Source organism: Amphiura filiformis, chromosome 20 (assembly GCF_039555335.1).
Source record: "Amphiura filiformis chromosome 20, Afil_fr2py, whole genome shotgun sequence".
In the NCBI taxonomy this organism is placed as follows: Eukaryota; Metazoa; Echinodermata; class Ophiuroidea; order Amphilepidida; family Amphiuridae; genus Amphiura; species Amphiura filiformis.
The window spans coordinates 49,996,466-50,012,607 of record NC_092647.1 but is presented as its reverse complement, the minus strand read 5'-3'; the positions used below and the strand labels follow the sequence as shown (position 1 = coordinate 50,012,607).

Here is a 16,142-nt window from a genome sequence, read left to right as displayed (position 1 = left end):
TCTAGACTTCTCCGTAGTCCACTTGCCAATTGTGCACTACTCTGGCTATTACATTTAAGCTTAAAACTCTGATTTAATTAATGAGTGCACAATTGATAGATTTTCACAACTGATCTTTTCAGTCACCGTACGCCCTCTGTTTGTTAGCTTCCCAAGTGGACTACTGACTTTGCCTTGAGAGTTAGGCCAATTTCTGGCCTAACTAAAATTGGTGATGATGTAATGCATCTTTAAAAATGAATCTGGCTTGACATTGGTCGCCCAGATCTCGTTATTGTTTAAATCCTCCCGACGCGTACTGGTACCATTATAACTATACATGGTACACAACTATCTAGGGAATGCGGCGCTTTTGTGCTGGTGGATGAACGTATGCATCTAGCGCGTATTGTACCACCATGCTTAGTCTTGTGGTTAGATTTTATTGATAAACAAGTATGATTGACAGTGTGTGAGTCCCGGGGTAAAGTTCTGCTTAAAAGTGAAAGTCCATAGTCGGTTTTTCGGATAATAAACTGGCAGATTCTAAAATTAGAATTGTTCAGTATTGAAGTGTCATTATAATTATGCCATTATGATATGTTGCATTCAATAATATAAGCCTACGTAGGGCCTATACTTTACTTTTACTGTCACAAATATAATTATATAGCCTAAACTTTTTCATAACCATTTTATACTAGTATTTTGATGTAGGCCTACTAAATATCAGTATAATTTCGAGTTCAACTGAATGCGTTCATCATGATTAATAACATTTTTATTTATCAAAAATCGACTATGGCATAGTCTAGATGTGCTCTATATGTCCCACAATAAAATACTGTCCATACGCGTATAATTTGGCCTTTTGTGGTGTGTGTAAATAGTGGTGTGCGCCCTTAACATCGACATGTGGGTTACATGGTTCGACGAATCTCTGATCATGTGATTGAATTATTTTTCTTCCAAAAAATCTCGGAGAACAATTTACCAAAAGCTTGCCGTGTTTTTCTTCTAAAAAGCACTTGATATTTGAACTTTGAAGTAAATTGCATTGATAGTGAGTGTTAAAGTAGCAGGTATTAAAATAAGAGTAATTTTGTAAGCTTATATCATTTCAATTTTCTAGTTATAGTACAAATGTAGTACAAGGAACTTATACGATGTCCTCATTCACAAACTGATACTATCCGTCCATCGTATAAGACTGTTACCGTACGGCAGCGTGTTGAAGGAATATTACACCGTCAAGAATAGGCTCCATCATTTTTTTGTTCGGATCCCTCACAGACAGTCTCGCAAAACATCAAAAGCGTTGCACGTACATACTTACTAAGTCCTTTTTCACATAACGCAGACACAGTAGGGCCAACTTGTCTAGACTGCGGAACTCAGTCTTCAAGTTCAATGATAGTCAGTAATTTATCTTTTGGTCGTTACATGACTATCATTTGAAGACTGAGTTCTTATGATACATCTTCCGAGGAGCAGTTTCAGACAATAGCTCGGGATTATTGGGGCAGAGGTTATCTTTTGAATTCTTTCATGACCACTGAAGCATAGTCACGCCTGTCAAGGGACACTCGGCGTGAATTGAAAGACCATGTCACTCGCCACAAAAAAATGTCAAAGGTCATACGACACCAATTTGGTGTCTTTCCGCGCCTCGAAATATGATGCTTAAGGTCTATGACTGCAACTTGTCTAGAAATGGTCAATTAAAGTTTGTAAATTGGGATCCCAAACATTTGGCATGTGCAAGGGGGGAGGGAGCAAAGAATTTTGGGCAGGCCGAGAGGGGGGGGGGGAAGCAATTTTTGATGGTGGGGGGGCAAGCGATTTTGGCGAGCTGTTTGGAAATTTTACTCCCCCCCCCCGGCTCATAATTATTGCACAGCCCCTTACAATTCATATGTATATCAATATCATGAGAAATATTTGGGCTAAAAAATAATTTGAGCTTAGAATTTCAGCGTGATCAATCTGAGACTAGCATATAAACCATGTTAAGTCCACAAACTCATGTATCTGATTTCCCTGTGCGAGTGCAATGGCCATGCTATAGTTATTATAGTTTCAGTTGGATGAAATATTACAAAGCAAAGGCAGGTCGTGCGTTTTAAGGTCGCCTCCTTTCGCGTTACATGGTGATTTTTGCTTTCGCGACATGATTTTACCTTTACAAATTCATATTTGCTGAAGTATACCCCCTATGGTAGTAAAAGTATACATTTTCTGAAAGGAAATTGTCCAAGGAATCCAAATATGCACTCAGAATTGACACTAGGTGTAAGATAAACAGGTAACATTGACTGAAATGTGAATTTTTATATATTTTTAGTCATTCAATGTTTTTTACAATAAAATTTTCTATGGTAACCCTATAGCAAAAAAAAAAATGCTATTTTCTTGCAGAGCACACTTAGACCCTCACAACAATATAAAATTGCATGGGGTTCATGATTCACCCAAAATAAATATTTCCATCCCAATTTGGTGCAAAATTATAATCGGAAATTTAATCTTCTCACAAGAGTCCGTGTCTTAATTTCCCATTATCACCCCAAAAACCTATCTATATCAGACTAACTATTACACATTCCAACATGCTTTTGTGGCAGCAAGAATCACTGAAACAAGTCATCATAATTTACTTAAAAAACATTAACATACCTGAAACAACTTGCGTTTACCGAGTAATTAAATGTGTCGATGGCAATGCACCTTTTAAAAAGATGTACATGAAATTTATCTATGTCCCATAAAAACAGGCTGATTCTTTCAAACATATACACAAATATTAGGATTTTAAGAACATAGATTATGTAAAAAGTATCTTAGAGTGAAAATTATTGCACACATTACATCCATATAGTCCATGCAGGTTGTGTCCGATGGCATGTTTTGATGCCAAAATATGATACAGTCTTTAGGTATGATAGCATCAATTGGCTTTAGGATTGGCTTTGTAGTGATGTGGATTGCCTGAATGTTGTGCAGATAGTACTTTTTAGTAGTATCCATTGATGACCTTAGTTCCTGGAGGATACTGATCTTGAAGTCCAAATTCATCTTCATTTTCATGGATTTTCTGATTTATTGGTTGCAAAAATGTCATTAGCATCATGCTGACATTAATTGACTTTAAATAAACAAAAAAATATATTATAGGCCCAACAGTTAACATTATTTGGCTTTTTAAAATAAAATAAATCAATGGGCATGAAATATTATTTTAAAAGTAATTTTTCCCACCGATTTGCAAGTTTATAATTGTCACAAAATCGCTATGTTATTATTATTTTCTTTATTATCACTCAGTTTATCCATACTATACATTCATTTACCTACTTGTCAATCATAAAACAATAAAGTAGAATATGTTGGCTTTCTTTTGGTACCAAATTTATAGCCATACACAAAGATTTGACAAAAATATCAACGTTTCTGCAAAAATAGTACTAAAATGTCAATTTCCCATATAGTTTGTACAGGCGGCGCGCCACCCGCGGCCGCCACCGCCCCACCCCTGTACTTCAAGCTACAAAAAGTATATCTTCACTTCTGGATGGACTATGGCAATGCCACTTTGCAGGAATATGACATAATAATACAGCTTTCAAATGAGACCACATGCATTGATCTAGCTTTGGTAATTATGAAAATATATGAGATTAAATGCAGCTTGATACCAAAAAGCGTAACATCTCCACCCTTTTTGGGTGGCGAGTTTAAAACGTGTGACCGGCATAGTAACAATACTGTGTGACCCTTTGTTCCCCAAATGAGAACAATAGTCTGCATATTGTTATGCAGCATTGTTATGGTAAATAATAGTACAACTCATTGTTGCTAATGTCAAAGTGATTGTGATTTAGGGGTTCATTCATATATTTTCATGACTAAACGGTTGTTTATGCCCGAGGGGCCGCTTGCCCCGTTCATACATACCAGAACATTTTGTAATAATAACAAAAAAGTTACTAAAATGCACGATTTTCCTGCACTTTTCCTACCCGGCGATCTAACATCCGGGACACCGGGCATAAACGCTGTTTATGCCCGGCTCTCGACCAATCACGCTGTTACATAGCGTGTATGTATTATGAATGTATGATGAGAGCATGATATGTGACATGATCAAGGGGAATGGGTCACGTGTCGATCCTGGTCGAAAATTAGTTTTACATGTGGTTCTAAAGAGGACATTTAAAGTTTTCAGAAACTGAAAACCCCATACATGTACTTGATACGACTTTTCTTTGCAAAGTTTATGTCAATTCATCAATCGCTGAAAACAATAAAAAACAAAAGAATTTGAACACTTTCTTTGTCAATTAACTCAAAATCAATATTAGCGACATCCGAATCATTTCCCTTGATCATGTCACATATAGTGTACGTATGCTTCATTTACTTACATCATCAGCCAAACGGCGTAAAAAGAACACATATGGTACGCTTCAAACAGGGGGAAGAATACGTACAAGCCCGAACTTTTACCCACACAATTTCTCCTTTTTTAGGAGAAATATGCATTAAAAAATTACAACGAGTGTCAACTTGTAATGTAATAATTATTCTCTTCGAATTGTTTTTGCAATAGACCTGCCCTTTAATGAAAGAAGCTGAAGGATTTCTTTTTTAAATTTATAATGAAGTATGTCTACTCCCCTTTTAAATCACACATAAAAGAAATCACACAAATACCTTAGTTTTTCCATATGGTGAAAAGTTCACTTTTTTTGACATTTTGATGTTTCATCTTCAAAAAGCAACATTTTGAAAGCTCTAATTTATATAGTATAGGAATTTTAAATTTACTACTGGATTATATATGCACCTAAGTTTTGAAATTAAAATCATTTGCACATTTGAATTACAGAAAAATTGTGACCCAAAGAAAGATTTGTCAAAAATCTCAAAAATAATGTCCCCTCCTTTACATAAGATTTTATGAAGCATTATAAATCAATTTAAAACCCTTCCAGGTTGTGCAGAATGGGTGTAAAGTTTCATGTGTATCCTGTAATTCAAAGTACCAAAAATTATGATTGTACATCAAGTGGCGGAGTGGGAAGAGTGTTGCCAAGTGATGTCAAAAAAATTACTTACATTAATTGATCTCGTACACTGGCATGTAATGTGTTGTTTGTACTGTTCACCCTTGACTGCTCATATCCATAAGTACCAGACTTGAGTCCTGTTTATCAGGGACAGTCTGTGTAGCTCTACTAGAAAAAGGAGTCAGTTAGTGGTGGGAGACCTTGTGTAAAGCTCAGTGGTAGAGCGTTCGCCCGACAAGCGAGAGGTCTGGGGTTCAAGTCTCCGCACAGGCAGGTATGTCCGGAGTTTTTACTCTGGTATATCTGCCTATGCATGTTATATTTCCATTTGTAAATTCATGTTTAAATATGTGCTAGTGTGTGATACGTAATTGGGTCATTCTTCGGTAAGGTGCATATTTGAAGGTTTGGAAAATAGACATTTCAAAATGATTTTTCTGTTAACTATTTTACAGATTAAGAAAGAGATATGTCTCCAGTGTAGTAAAAAAGTGTTTGGCTCAATCTTTATTAGGGAGTGTTCAGAAATACTTTGGTGGGGGGGGCTGGTAAAAAGGGGGGGGGGGGGCCAAAAGGTTTTGGACCTTAAAAGAGGGGGGACCAACAAGTTTTAGGTGGTAGGAAAGGGGGGGCCAAAAACTTTTCCACTTTAAAACCCAAAATTTTCGCGCGCTGCGCTCGCATTGAGACCCTCTATGTCACTTTTAACATGGGCAAGTTGGGGTTTTCAGTGCTTTTGTTTGAAAAAATGATGGCACTTACTGTACACATATCTAAAATTAATATAACATTAAAGATGATCAGCAACATGCAATATCTTGGTTGGTCTAACCAAAAAAATGGCACTTTTTATCATAGAATTTATATCTCTTCAAACATGAGTATGTACCAATCTGATCAAAATACAACTAAATCAAGAAAATATTGCAAATACAGTCATTGGATTTCTTTGCACGTAAACTGCACACTTCAGTTTACTATTTCTTATTGCAAAATTATTTTATACACATAGGCCCATGGGTAGATTTACCATAGGGCAGAGTGGGCACAGACCCAGGTGCCACGGTCTTTGGGGGCCAAAACTGATACCTGTGTACATTTGTGTGACCAAATTAATCTCATATTTGACCATTTTAGCTTTTTGCATAAATTAGTTCCAATTTTAACAGTAGTTGACCATTCAAGCTTCAATATGGCAAAATTTTTGCATTTGTACTATCATAAACGCCATGGATCCAAAATTCCAAATTATCCCTATGCTGATGTGCCTATGAACCTCAAAATAAATCCTTTCATTAATACCTGTAAAATCAGATAAACACCCTGATTTGGGACAAATCTAAATTAAGTATAAAATGAAAATTTCCTTGTGCTTGTATTTCATGCGCAATTGCCCCACCGGGGATGTTTCAAACATTTACCTCCCTCAATGACATGTGACCCAGATACCACACCACTGGAAACAACACTATTAAGAATAATGTTTTAATGTTTGTTATACGATAAAGGGGGGGGGGGGAAAAAAGTTTTGTCTGTCAAAAGAGGGGGGTAAAAAAAGTTTAGCGGTCCATCGAGGGGGTCAAAAAAGTTTTCGAGCGAAAAATTGGAGGAAGACCAGCCCCCCCTACCAAAGTATTAATGAACACTCCCTTAGCAGCTTGATGTATTTTTTTGGCTTTTTCTGCAGCAGCTGTCATATCCGTCACCGTCGTCATCTCTGTCACAATTGCAACGACGTTCAACTGATACCAAAAATATGTCGCACATTGAACATTTGTTTTTTACCCTCAGAGGAAGGGAGTATAACCAAGATTATGCAACATATCATTACATTTCCATTTGACCAGTTTTAAGGTCAAAGCAGGGCATTATCTGTAGAGTGATGGAGATGATGTCAGTGAATGGATATTCTGCTGTATCATCTTCGTCACATGGCGGAAATGATTCTCTCATAGTAAAATCATCTCCTAACGTCATATCCGTCACAAAATTGTGACGAAATGAACTTACGACCCTAGTGGGAATACTATAACATACACATGGTTAATAAAGGGGGGTGAATAGAAATAAACGTACAACTGTTGTAGTTTTGAAAAAAGTAAAATTAAAAATGCGAACATTTTAGGTATCAGAAGCGTTCGGAGATGATGATTAATAAAGGTACCCACCCGTATGAGTGAAGAAACGGTTATAGTTTTGATGAATTTATTGTGCCAACATGAGGGAAAAATGTCTAAATGAATTTACTGCATATTGACTTGTGCTCTCCAGGTCATATATGACCTAACAAAATTAGTCTTTTTCTCCAGGTGCTTAGGGACAGGGACAGGAAATTTTAGATATATAGGGTGAAATTATTTTACTCCTGGCTATGAAAGATGTGTTAAAATAACTTTTTCTACAATATACAATAAATAACTTGTCATTCCTGGTGTTTTTTACAATGCAGAAGTTATCCACTAAAAGATATCAGCATCAAAAGTTTTGATGACCCCCAATCGGGACATGGGGTTTTTGGGGTTGTGGCACCCTGTATTTAAGCAATTTTCTCAAAAATAAGAACTTCTTTTAATATTTCGATGTTTTAAGATATAAAAGGAACGTCAACACTAAACAACTCCAAAAAATAAAATTCGAAATCATGTTTCGTGTTTTAGTTACGACTCCTGAAAGTGACGGGACTGCAATTAGGCACCTTACCGAAGAATGACCCAATTCTTCTTTCCCCTGTACATTGATATATTAAGAATAACGTTATAAGCATCATTAATTTGGTCTCGTGCGCTAGTTTGTAATGTTTCAATGTTACCATGTTCCAGTGTATGATGTGCAAGCCTCTTTCTCTGTTTACACACTTGTAGGCAATCAACTGTCTAAATAAGTGTCTTAATGAAGAGTCTGAATAAAGGGTCTGGATTGATAGGATGACAAAGGCTAATTCCCCGTTCATGTTGGATTCCTTATTCAGACACTTTGCTCTTAGTCAGACCTTGGGAGTTACTAGTGTGATGCTCCAACTACTCATGTCTATGTGAAAAAATTTGTGTAGTACCGGTATTAGAATCACTGGATTAAATATCCCACTAATGCCTCTTTTCATTTTTCTTCAATTCACAGGTGACATCAAGAAAATTAACAGTGTGCGTTAAGAAATGAAGAGTCTTAGTTTACCTGCCAGGATCTTTTGAAATCAACTCTTAACTACAGAAAAAGGTTCCACCATGTTGCAGATTTATAATTGTATCAGACCATGGAGAACTTGTATAATTTCACACCAGGTAATGAGAAGGGTCTGTGAATCCAGTAGTAGACAGAGGATGCCAGCATCAACTCTTTCCACCATCCTTACAGGTGATGTTGGTCAATATTATGATACCAAACTGACGATGTCCACAACTCACAAGATGAATTCACCACTATCACCTTCAAGAAGATTTTGGCATCATTCAAGTATCCTAAACACCCAGCAGCCTCCTTGGCAAATGCCTCGCACCACTGTTCCATCCCCCAATCAGGTGAAACCGCAGTCAGAGCCTGTAGAAGAGATGGTTGATGAAGGTAGTCTGATTCTACTAGAACAAATCTGTGATGCAGACTCTGTACAGGCTATTCTAGGTGTCTATGAAGAACAGGAAGATAAGTTCACTGAAGTCCATTCAGCTAGAGCTTTATGGTGTCTTGGTCAGGTGTGTGGAAGAGATTATCAGAAAGTGGCAAGTGATGTTGATCATCTTCCAGCAGAGATTGGTACAACAGAGCTTATCAAGATGGAAGGGTTTAGACATCTATGCAGCAAAGTTTTACAGGACTCGCCTCATATGAGTGATGCATCTTTCCTATCCATATTGGATTCTGTCCAAAGGCTGAATATCTCTGATAGGAGTGATTTGGTGCGGACTTTACTGGAACAATGTAAACACAGACTTAACACCTTGCCGCCCAATGAACTGTCTCTATTGGTGGTGATTTTAAACAGAATACCTGGATCCAACACATTGGCCCGGTTACTACTAGATGGTGCTGCACTCAAAGTTCCTGACATAATCAATGATATCACTCAATTGATAATGGTAGCGAGGTTTTTAAAAGTTTTAGGAAGAAGATTATCTTTTGATGATCAGAAGAAACTTGTGAACAGATTGTTGGCAATTTTGATAGCTGGAAACAACCTGACAGTGGAGAGTGTGATACAAGGGCTCACAGCAGTAGTTGATATGAGAGGTCACACCAAAACATACTGTAAATTGGCTCTTGAATTCTTAGTAGATAAACTTGATGAAGTTTTCCGGCGTGACTTGGTGAGCATCATGATTGCTTTAAGCAAACATCGGTATTATGATGAGGAGTTTTTCCAAGTTGTTGGTGACCACATAGCACAGATGATCACAAGCTCTTCAGGGTCATACGATGCTTGGAATCTGAACCAACTGTCTCACATCTGCAGAGTATACACCATGTTTAACCACCTTCATCCAGCACTTCTTGATGCCATAGCTGAATTGATTGTCCAATCAAACCGACCATATACAATGCTAAGCTTAACAAACATTACCCAGGCTTTTGCAAAACTTGCCTACCTGCCGCCAGATGTGCCCCAAATCCTTGATTTTGTGACAAATGCCTGCAACATGGCGGAAATGGAAAAGGAACCATTCTGGGTGTGTATTTCAATAGCTACCTCCTTGATGTGTTGTGGCAGGTACCCAGACCAGATGGTTGAATTCATTTTGAGAAGGTTGTCTCAGCAGGTGTCTTTAGATGGTAAGTACCTATTGAACCTCGTTAAAACAAAATCTGACAAAAAGATGATATTACAAGATATGTTTAAAGACCAAAGCATACCTTTATTAATACATTATTACCTGATAACACAAATGCCTTGTAACACAAAACTAAACTTCAAGGCCCTGACAACTTGTATTAACAAGGTTCCACTGTAGTAGGGGTTGGGGGGACTTTGACGAAAGAGTTATTTAACAAAAGATTCAGATAAAGGAAATCAAAGATCTGATGTCAGAAATATCAATTCCAATTGTGTTCCACACAATATAAATACGGATGTTGCCATATAGGCCTATACATTTGCCAACACAATTTTAATTATACATTTAAGGGGTTAATCTACCAATGAAACAAGAAGAAATAAAGTACCGGTATTCAATGTTGCTTTTTAAATTGAAGCCATATTTATGAAAAATATCACTAGGCTGCTGTAATGGTGAAAGAGTCAAACAAGCTGAAACATTAAAGCATTAGACTGTGGTGCATTATTGTGTGGTGATGCAAATTTGTACCCTGGCCCAGCAGTCACCATTTGTTTTCATGAAATAATAATTGAGTTAACTTGAATTTCCCCTTACATTGTATAGCGAGGATGATACTGCTAATTATTGGTCATTGTCCTGGGGACCTTATGATAACTTGGGGAACTCATCTGGTTGCGATGGTATATGGTGCACGCTTCGTAGCTGTAAGCTGCTAAAAATTGTTCATATGGTGTGTCTTAAGCCACAGTGGTCAGTGAATTCCTATAAAGTGTGCTGAAATCACTCCACTTGGCTTTTTTTAAGACTAATTTCATGCTCATTTCATCAACTTCTGTTTCAGATTTAGCCATGCTGAACAACCTGAGAAAGATGCACCAAGTGATGAGAGTCAGAGGTTTTACAGCAAACCTTCCAGAATTTCAGAAGATAATTTATTCCATCCCGGCAGATCTTGGACAAAGAAAGTTAGTATTGCCAAGTTTTATTTTACATGCAGCGTTTAAAAAAATGATTTAATGCAACCAGGTATAATAGTCTCAGCTTCAGATAATAACTCGGTTCTGTATTTTAAGCAATAAGGTAATTAATAATTGTCAATGGCAGCTTGTAGCAGTGGCGTAGCTGCCGAGGGGGGGGGGTCGCTTCCTGGCAAAAATTGCCTATTTGTGCCCCCGCCCCCTAGTGCAAGGAAAAAGGAGGGAGGGAGAGAGGAAAAAAGAGAGAGAGAGAGAGAGAGGGAGAGGAGGGAAAGAGAGATATTGGAATCCATACGATATGCAATACCATACGATTATTATCAATAAGCCTGGCAAAATTGTCTATTTGGGCCCCTCCCTAGTTTGGGCCCCCGCCCCTACAGGCTTGCCCCCTGGAAAAAAATCCCAGCTACGCCGCTGGCTTGTAGTAGTGTCTATTATTTTGGAAACTTTCATTCCGACATAGACAATTACAAGCATATTCTTTGTGAATACAGCGCAACACAATTCCTTACAAATTTAACCCTATCTTTACACCTATCTTTCTGCAGATTGTCACCAAAGGTGGAGAGAGTATACAAGAAAGCCAGAGTGATGACCAAGGAGGCTCTGACTAGTGTAGCCAAGGACACATCAGATGTGGTTGAAGATATTGATGCTGGCTTGGGGTATACTATAGGTAAAATAGAAAATACACAAGAAATTTCAAATTGCTGAGATAAATTACCATTGAAATGGTGGGGGGGGGGGCACACTCACATGTAAATGTGGTACCGGTATGTGCGGCTGTCAAGGGTCCCATTTTCAGGCTCTCCAGTAGTTCCTAAAGACCCACATTTGGATATGCTCCAGTTCTTTCAACCTCAAACTCTGAAAATTGTATTGAAATTTTGCTACACAGTCTATAATTTGGCCCAATTTTAGTTTACTAGATCCAAAAAAAAAGTTTGGCGCTTTGCACCGCACATCCCCCAACACACACACACATCCCGGGGTCCAGTTTTCAACCATCGCAACTCTCCACTCTCCAGCCCTATGTTGGAAGTTGATCCCAAATGATCAATATCTGTGTTTTGGTACTGTACAGAGGCCAGGGTGATGCAATTGATTGGTAGCCAATGTTCTTTTGGGGAAAAAACAACATGAGGCTCCAATAATTATGTAAACCCAAATAACAATTATTGTTGTCTTTTGCCTTTTTTCAGATTTTGTACTGAAGCAAGAAGAGATAAAGTAAGTTGAAGTTGTATTAAATGTAATGATACTGTAGATTGTGTGGTGTTTTTTTTTGAAAAGGAAAGTGATGAGGCTTGTTGTAAAAACTGTTATCTTACTATGAATGAAATGCTTAAACCTGAAGAGGAGTCCAAATATTCCACCTGAGAATTGTTTATTCTTTGTGTATAATTCCATTAAAAATTGTAGATGTTTGCATAATACAATTGAATACCTGAGTGGAAGAAGGGCCCAACTCCATCAAAACTGTTTTTGAGATATTAAGAAAAAACTTAATATTTGGAAAAGTTTTATAGACAGAATGTTTTCATCTTCAGGGGACCTTTAATACATGAAAATACAATATTATATACATTCGAAATTATATATGATGTTTCCATGGCAACGGTACAGGTCTTAATACGAGATGGAGTTGGGCCCTTCTTCCACTAATATATTGCAAGTGCCAGTTCCGTAAGCAGATGTGTTATAAATTGCTACAGAAATTAGGTAATTATCCATTAATTGCACAAGTAGAAGTATGTAATATGTTAGCAAGAAAGTTTATTGTAGTGAAAAGCAGATTTCATGGATGAACAAAATTCCTCTTTAATCCAATATTTGTGGAAGAAGGGCCCAACTCCGTGGAGTTGGGCCTTTCTTCCATGAAAACCATGATTAAGTGTACAGGGAAGACTATTTAGAGAGTGAATTTTGGCTCATCTTTCACACACAAGGAAGAACAGTCTGCTGGCAATAAAATGCTGGGTCTAACTCATTTTTGTAAAAATTGGCCCTTCTTCCACTCAGGTATTCAATTGTAGTGATGTTTCACAACTATACTAGTGGTTTCATCAGACCAGCAACCTCAATCACATGTCTGACTGCTTCCTTATATAGGCATCAGGAGCTCCGAACTGCCGTAGAGGGCATAGTGAGTTTGTCAAAGATATTGTTTAGTGTGTAGGCTCCCTTGTCTTTGTTTGTCTTTTCCCTTTCTTCGATTCCGAATGGCTTCTTTGAGCCACCTAGTAGTCTTATCAGCTTCTCTATCAACGACTTGAGTCTACAACAGTTCCTGTTACCTGTAAAAGGAAGCAGTCAGATGAGATATTGTGCTAGTCTGATGAAACCAATAGTAGTGACACATCACTAAAATATGTCAGTATTTGTTCATGGAATTGTACACAAACAAAAAACAATTCTCAGTTGTATAATGTTACATTCCAGATGAACTTGAAATATTGCACCTATTTGTTTTAAAATTGTGATTTTGGATAATCAGTTAATTCCCTGTGTCATCATCTTTTCCATCTTTGTAGAGAAGCAGTAGTTTTACAGGATTCTAAATGCTATGCCGCCAATGTACCCCAACATGCTTTGGTATGGAATAAGCTTATGGAAGAACATCTTCAGGCTAATGGATACCAAGTTGTATGGGTAAGTTGGTGGATTTGTGTGGGGGTGTGTGTATGTTTACATGTATATAAGTGTTGGTAGATCATCATACATAGACTTTATTTAATAGACATAGATTTTAAAATTATTATTCCTTACCCAAAATACTGAAGTAACATTAGACAATGGCTTCATTCTATATTTGTCATCCATATAGGCGAAGTGTAAAATTTACAAAAAGTCAAGAATCAAATATAAGTGTAAATCTGTGAACTGATACTTGCACACTGATTTAAAAGATTCTTGCAAACTGATTAGCACAATCGAAGTTGATCAGCTGAATTCAGGTCTTGCAAGCTTGCAGAATTTGCAAGCTTGAATGACAAGAAAAAAATGAAGATCTTCCCCAGAAAAACACTTTTGATATTATTATGGGACCCTTGGAAATTAGCGATGACCCTTGGAATTTCAGGGTCAAGGGTCTTGTGGACCTTTAGATTTTTCCCCCCATTTAGAGCCCTGGGTGAATTAAATATGTTTTGCACATTTTGTTAGACTCAACTGATACCCAAAGAGGCCTGAAAATACCTGAATTGTAACCCTGGGATTAGTCTTTTCCAATTAAATCCATACACCTCTATGGCTATGTCTCTTACTTTCAAACAAACATTTATGACCTGTGGCTTTAGACCTACATACCTCAACAATGCTACCAAATTATGAATTGCTGATATAAAATTGAATATTCATACATAGTGGTATAAATTAAATTAGGAAAATTTTTGACTTCAACACTACTTAAAATTTGATCGCTTACCGGGAGCACTTTCACAGTACCAACTGCGTCCTCAGCCGGATGTTATGGCTCTGATGATTTATGGCTTGTTGACAACCTTGGATGACGTCACACTAGAAGAAGATGGCGTCAAAGGTGTTGTCCTCGTCCCCCTGGTGGTCTTGGGTATGCGAAGGTTGTCCCAAACTGGATCTAAATTCTAAGTCCAGTCCAGTGTCTCTGTTCAAATCTGGTCCTTTTTTCCTGATGTGAATGGCTTCTAGGACTCTTCTGGAAAATTCTTTGGGTTCTTTTTCCAGCACATTTACGTTTTACGAATTTCCGGTTTACTGTATCTGGTTATTGAAACTCTATAGAAATATGGAAGATATGACCTTAATCACCCACACAGGTGGTGTTAATTTGAAATGGTATTACCTGATCAGGTGAATCCATTTGAATTTTACACCACTGTGTGGAGATTATGGTAATGTCTTCCAGTAGGTGTGTAATGTATATGTATTAGCCTATGGAGTAACTATTTTGTCTGTTTAATCTCTGAATCCACACTTGCAGCTACAGGTTGAAGATATCATCACATTAATTGACACAGAGGAGCGTGCAGCTTTCATCAGTAACAGAGTTGGATGCAATGGAGCTTGATATTTGGCTGGATGGTATGTGATGCCTGGGTAAACTATTATTGAAGCTATGCTATGGCAGTCATGGCCATGATTCACTTAAAGGAGTATTTTGTGATCCTATCATCCTCTTTTTATGACATTATTAAGTAGATATCCACGAAAAAAGCTTATTCCCAAAATTTCAGTTGATTCCGATTTTGCGTTTGCGAGTTATGCATGATTATGTGTATTACACTGCTCCATAGACAATATGTTGTAATTTCGTTCTGGTATACCAGAACGAAATTAAAATTTCACGATATCTTTGTTAAACGAATTAATCTGCAAGAAATATATTGTAAATAAACACTATGTAGCCAGAGGTTTCCAGTGATATAAAAATCTCAACTTTTTTTTGTGAAAAGTGGGGGGATGATGCTGTGGATCACGAAATGCCCTTTTAATGCTCAGGGTGCCAAGATACTGCCTAATATTTGCCCGACTGGGGAATGATGAATGGAGCCTGGTGTTGCCGGGAGACCACAGCAAGAGGCTGACATGGGCTCCTGGACCCCGGAATTGGGATGCGAGGATTAAGGCTCCAGAATTAAGCCGGAGCTGCCCAGTTGCCCCTTTCAACCTCCTTACCAAAAGTCGGAAGGGTGGGTGGGTTAAACCAATCCCACCATCCTATGAGGCACCACACTTGGTCACTGGACATGTGGTGGCGCTATATGCCGGGGAGGCTGGACCTGCCTGTATCAGCTGAAATAAATCAAGTTAACTCAAAAGAGTTAACTACCATTATATCTTCACATGTTAGGAGTAAATCTGGACCTGCCTGTATCAGCTGAAATAATTCAAGTTAACTCAAAAGAGTTAACTACCATTATATCTTCACATGTTAGGAGTAAATTTAAAATAACTGGTTTAGCAATGTCACAAATACAACTCAATCTGGACTAATCCCAATGCTTTGTCATATGCCGTAGTGTATGAATTGTTTGATTATTGACTATTTTGCTGATATGTACTTTGGAAGAGTGTTGGTGATATGATCACTTGTTTAAATTTGTGAAGTGAAATGCTTCCTTGATTGGGACCAGTATTTTAAATTGGTAAATTGCCAGTATTTTACATTGGTAATACCTGGTAATTTACCAAATTGTATTGTACTTACCAAAATATAGATAAAATAAGTGTTTCTAGACTTAAATTCTCAAATTTCATAATTTGTACAAAATTCAAACTTTATGTTAATCTTTCATTTGTTACAATATTTTGTGTTCTGATTTATTGTTGACAAATTTAACATTACATACATAGTATATTTTTTTTTT

At 37.4% G+C, this 16,142-nt stretch overlaps 1 protein-coding gene across 1 annotated transcript; it reads left to right on the top strand.

Annotated features, from left to right (window-relative positions):
- Window positions 1–928: 928 nt before the first annotated feature.
- On the top strand, window positions 929–14,857 carry LOC140141928 (FAST kinase domain-containing protein 3, mitochondrial-like). Its single transcript, XM_072163811.1, has 7 exons — window positions 929–1,042; window positions 8,166–9,809; window positions 10,656–10,779; window positions 11,343–11,470; window positions 11,997–12,024; window positions 13,329–13,446; window positions 14,756–14,857. The coding sequence occupies exons 2-7, from the start codon at window positions 8,270–8,272 to the stop codon at window positions 14,840–14,842; spliced, it is 2,025 nt and encodes a 674-aa protein (XP_072019912.1). The 5' UTR covers window positions 929–1,042; window positions 8,166–8,269; the 3' UTR covers window positions 14,843–14,857.
- The last annotated feature ends 1,285 nt before the right edge of the window (window positions 14,858–16,142 follow it).

What these genes read in the sequence shown, in the direction of transcription:
- LOC140141928 (XM_072163811.1), top strand. Translation starts at nt 8,270, where the DNA reads ATGTTGCAGATTTATAATTGTATCAGACCATGGAGAACTTGTATAATT. An exon ending in GCAGATCTTGGACAAAGAAA is followed by an intron (nt 10,780 to 11,342) that starts GTTAGTATTGCC and finishes ATCTTTCTGCAG; the next exon opens with ATTGTCACCAAAGGTGGAGA. An exon ending in TGGCTTGGGGTATACTATAG is followed by an intron (nt 11,471 to 11,996) that starts GTAAAATAGAAA and finishes GCCTTTTTTCAG; the next exon opens with ATTTTGTACTGAAGCAAGAA.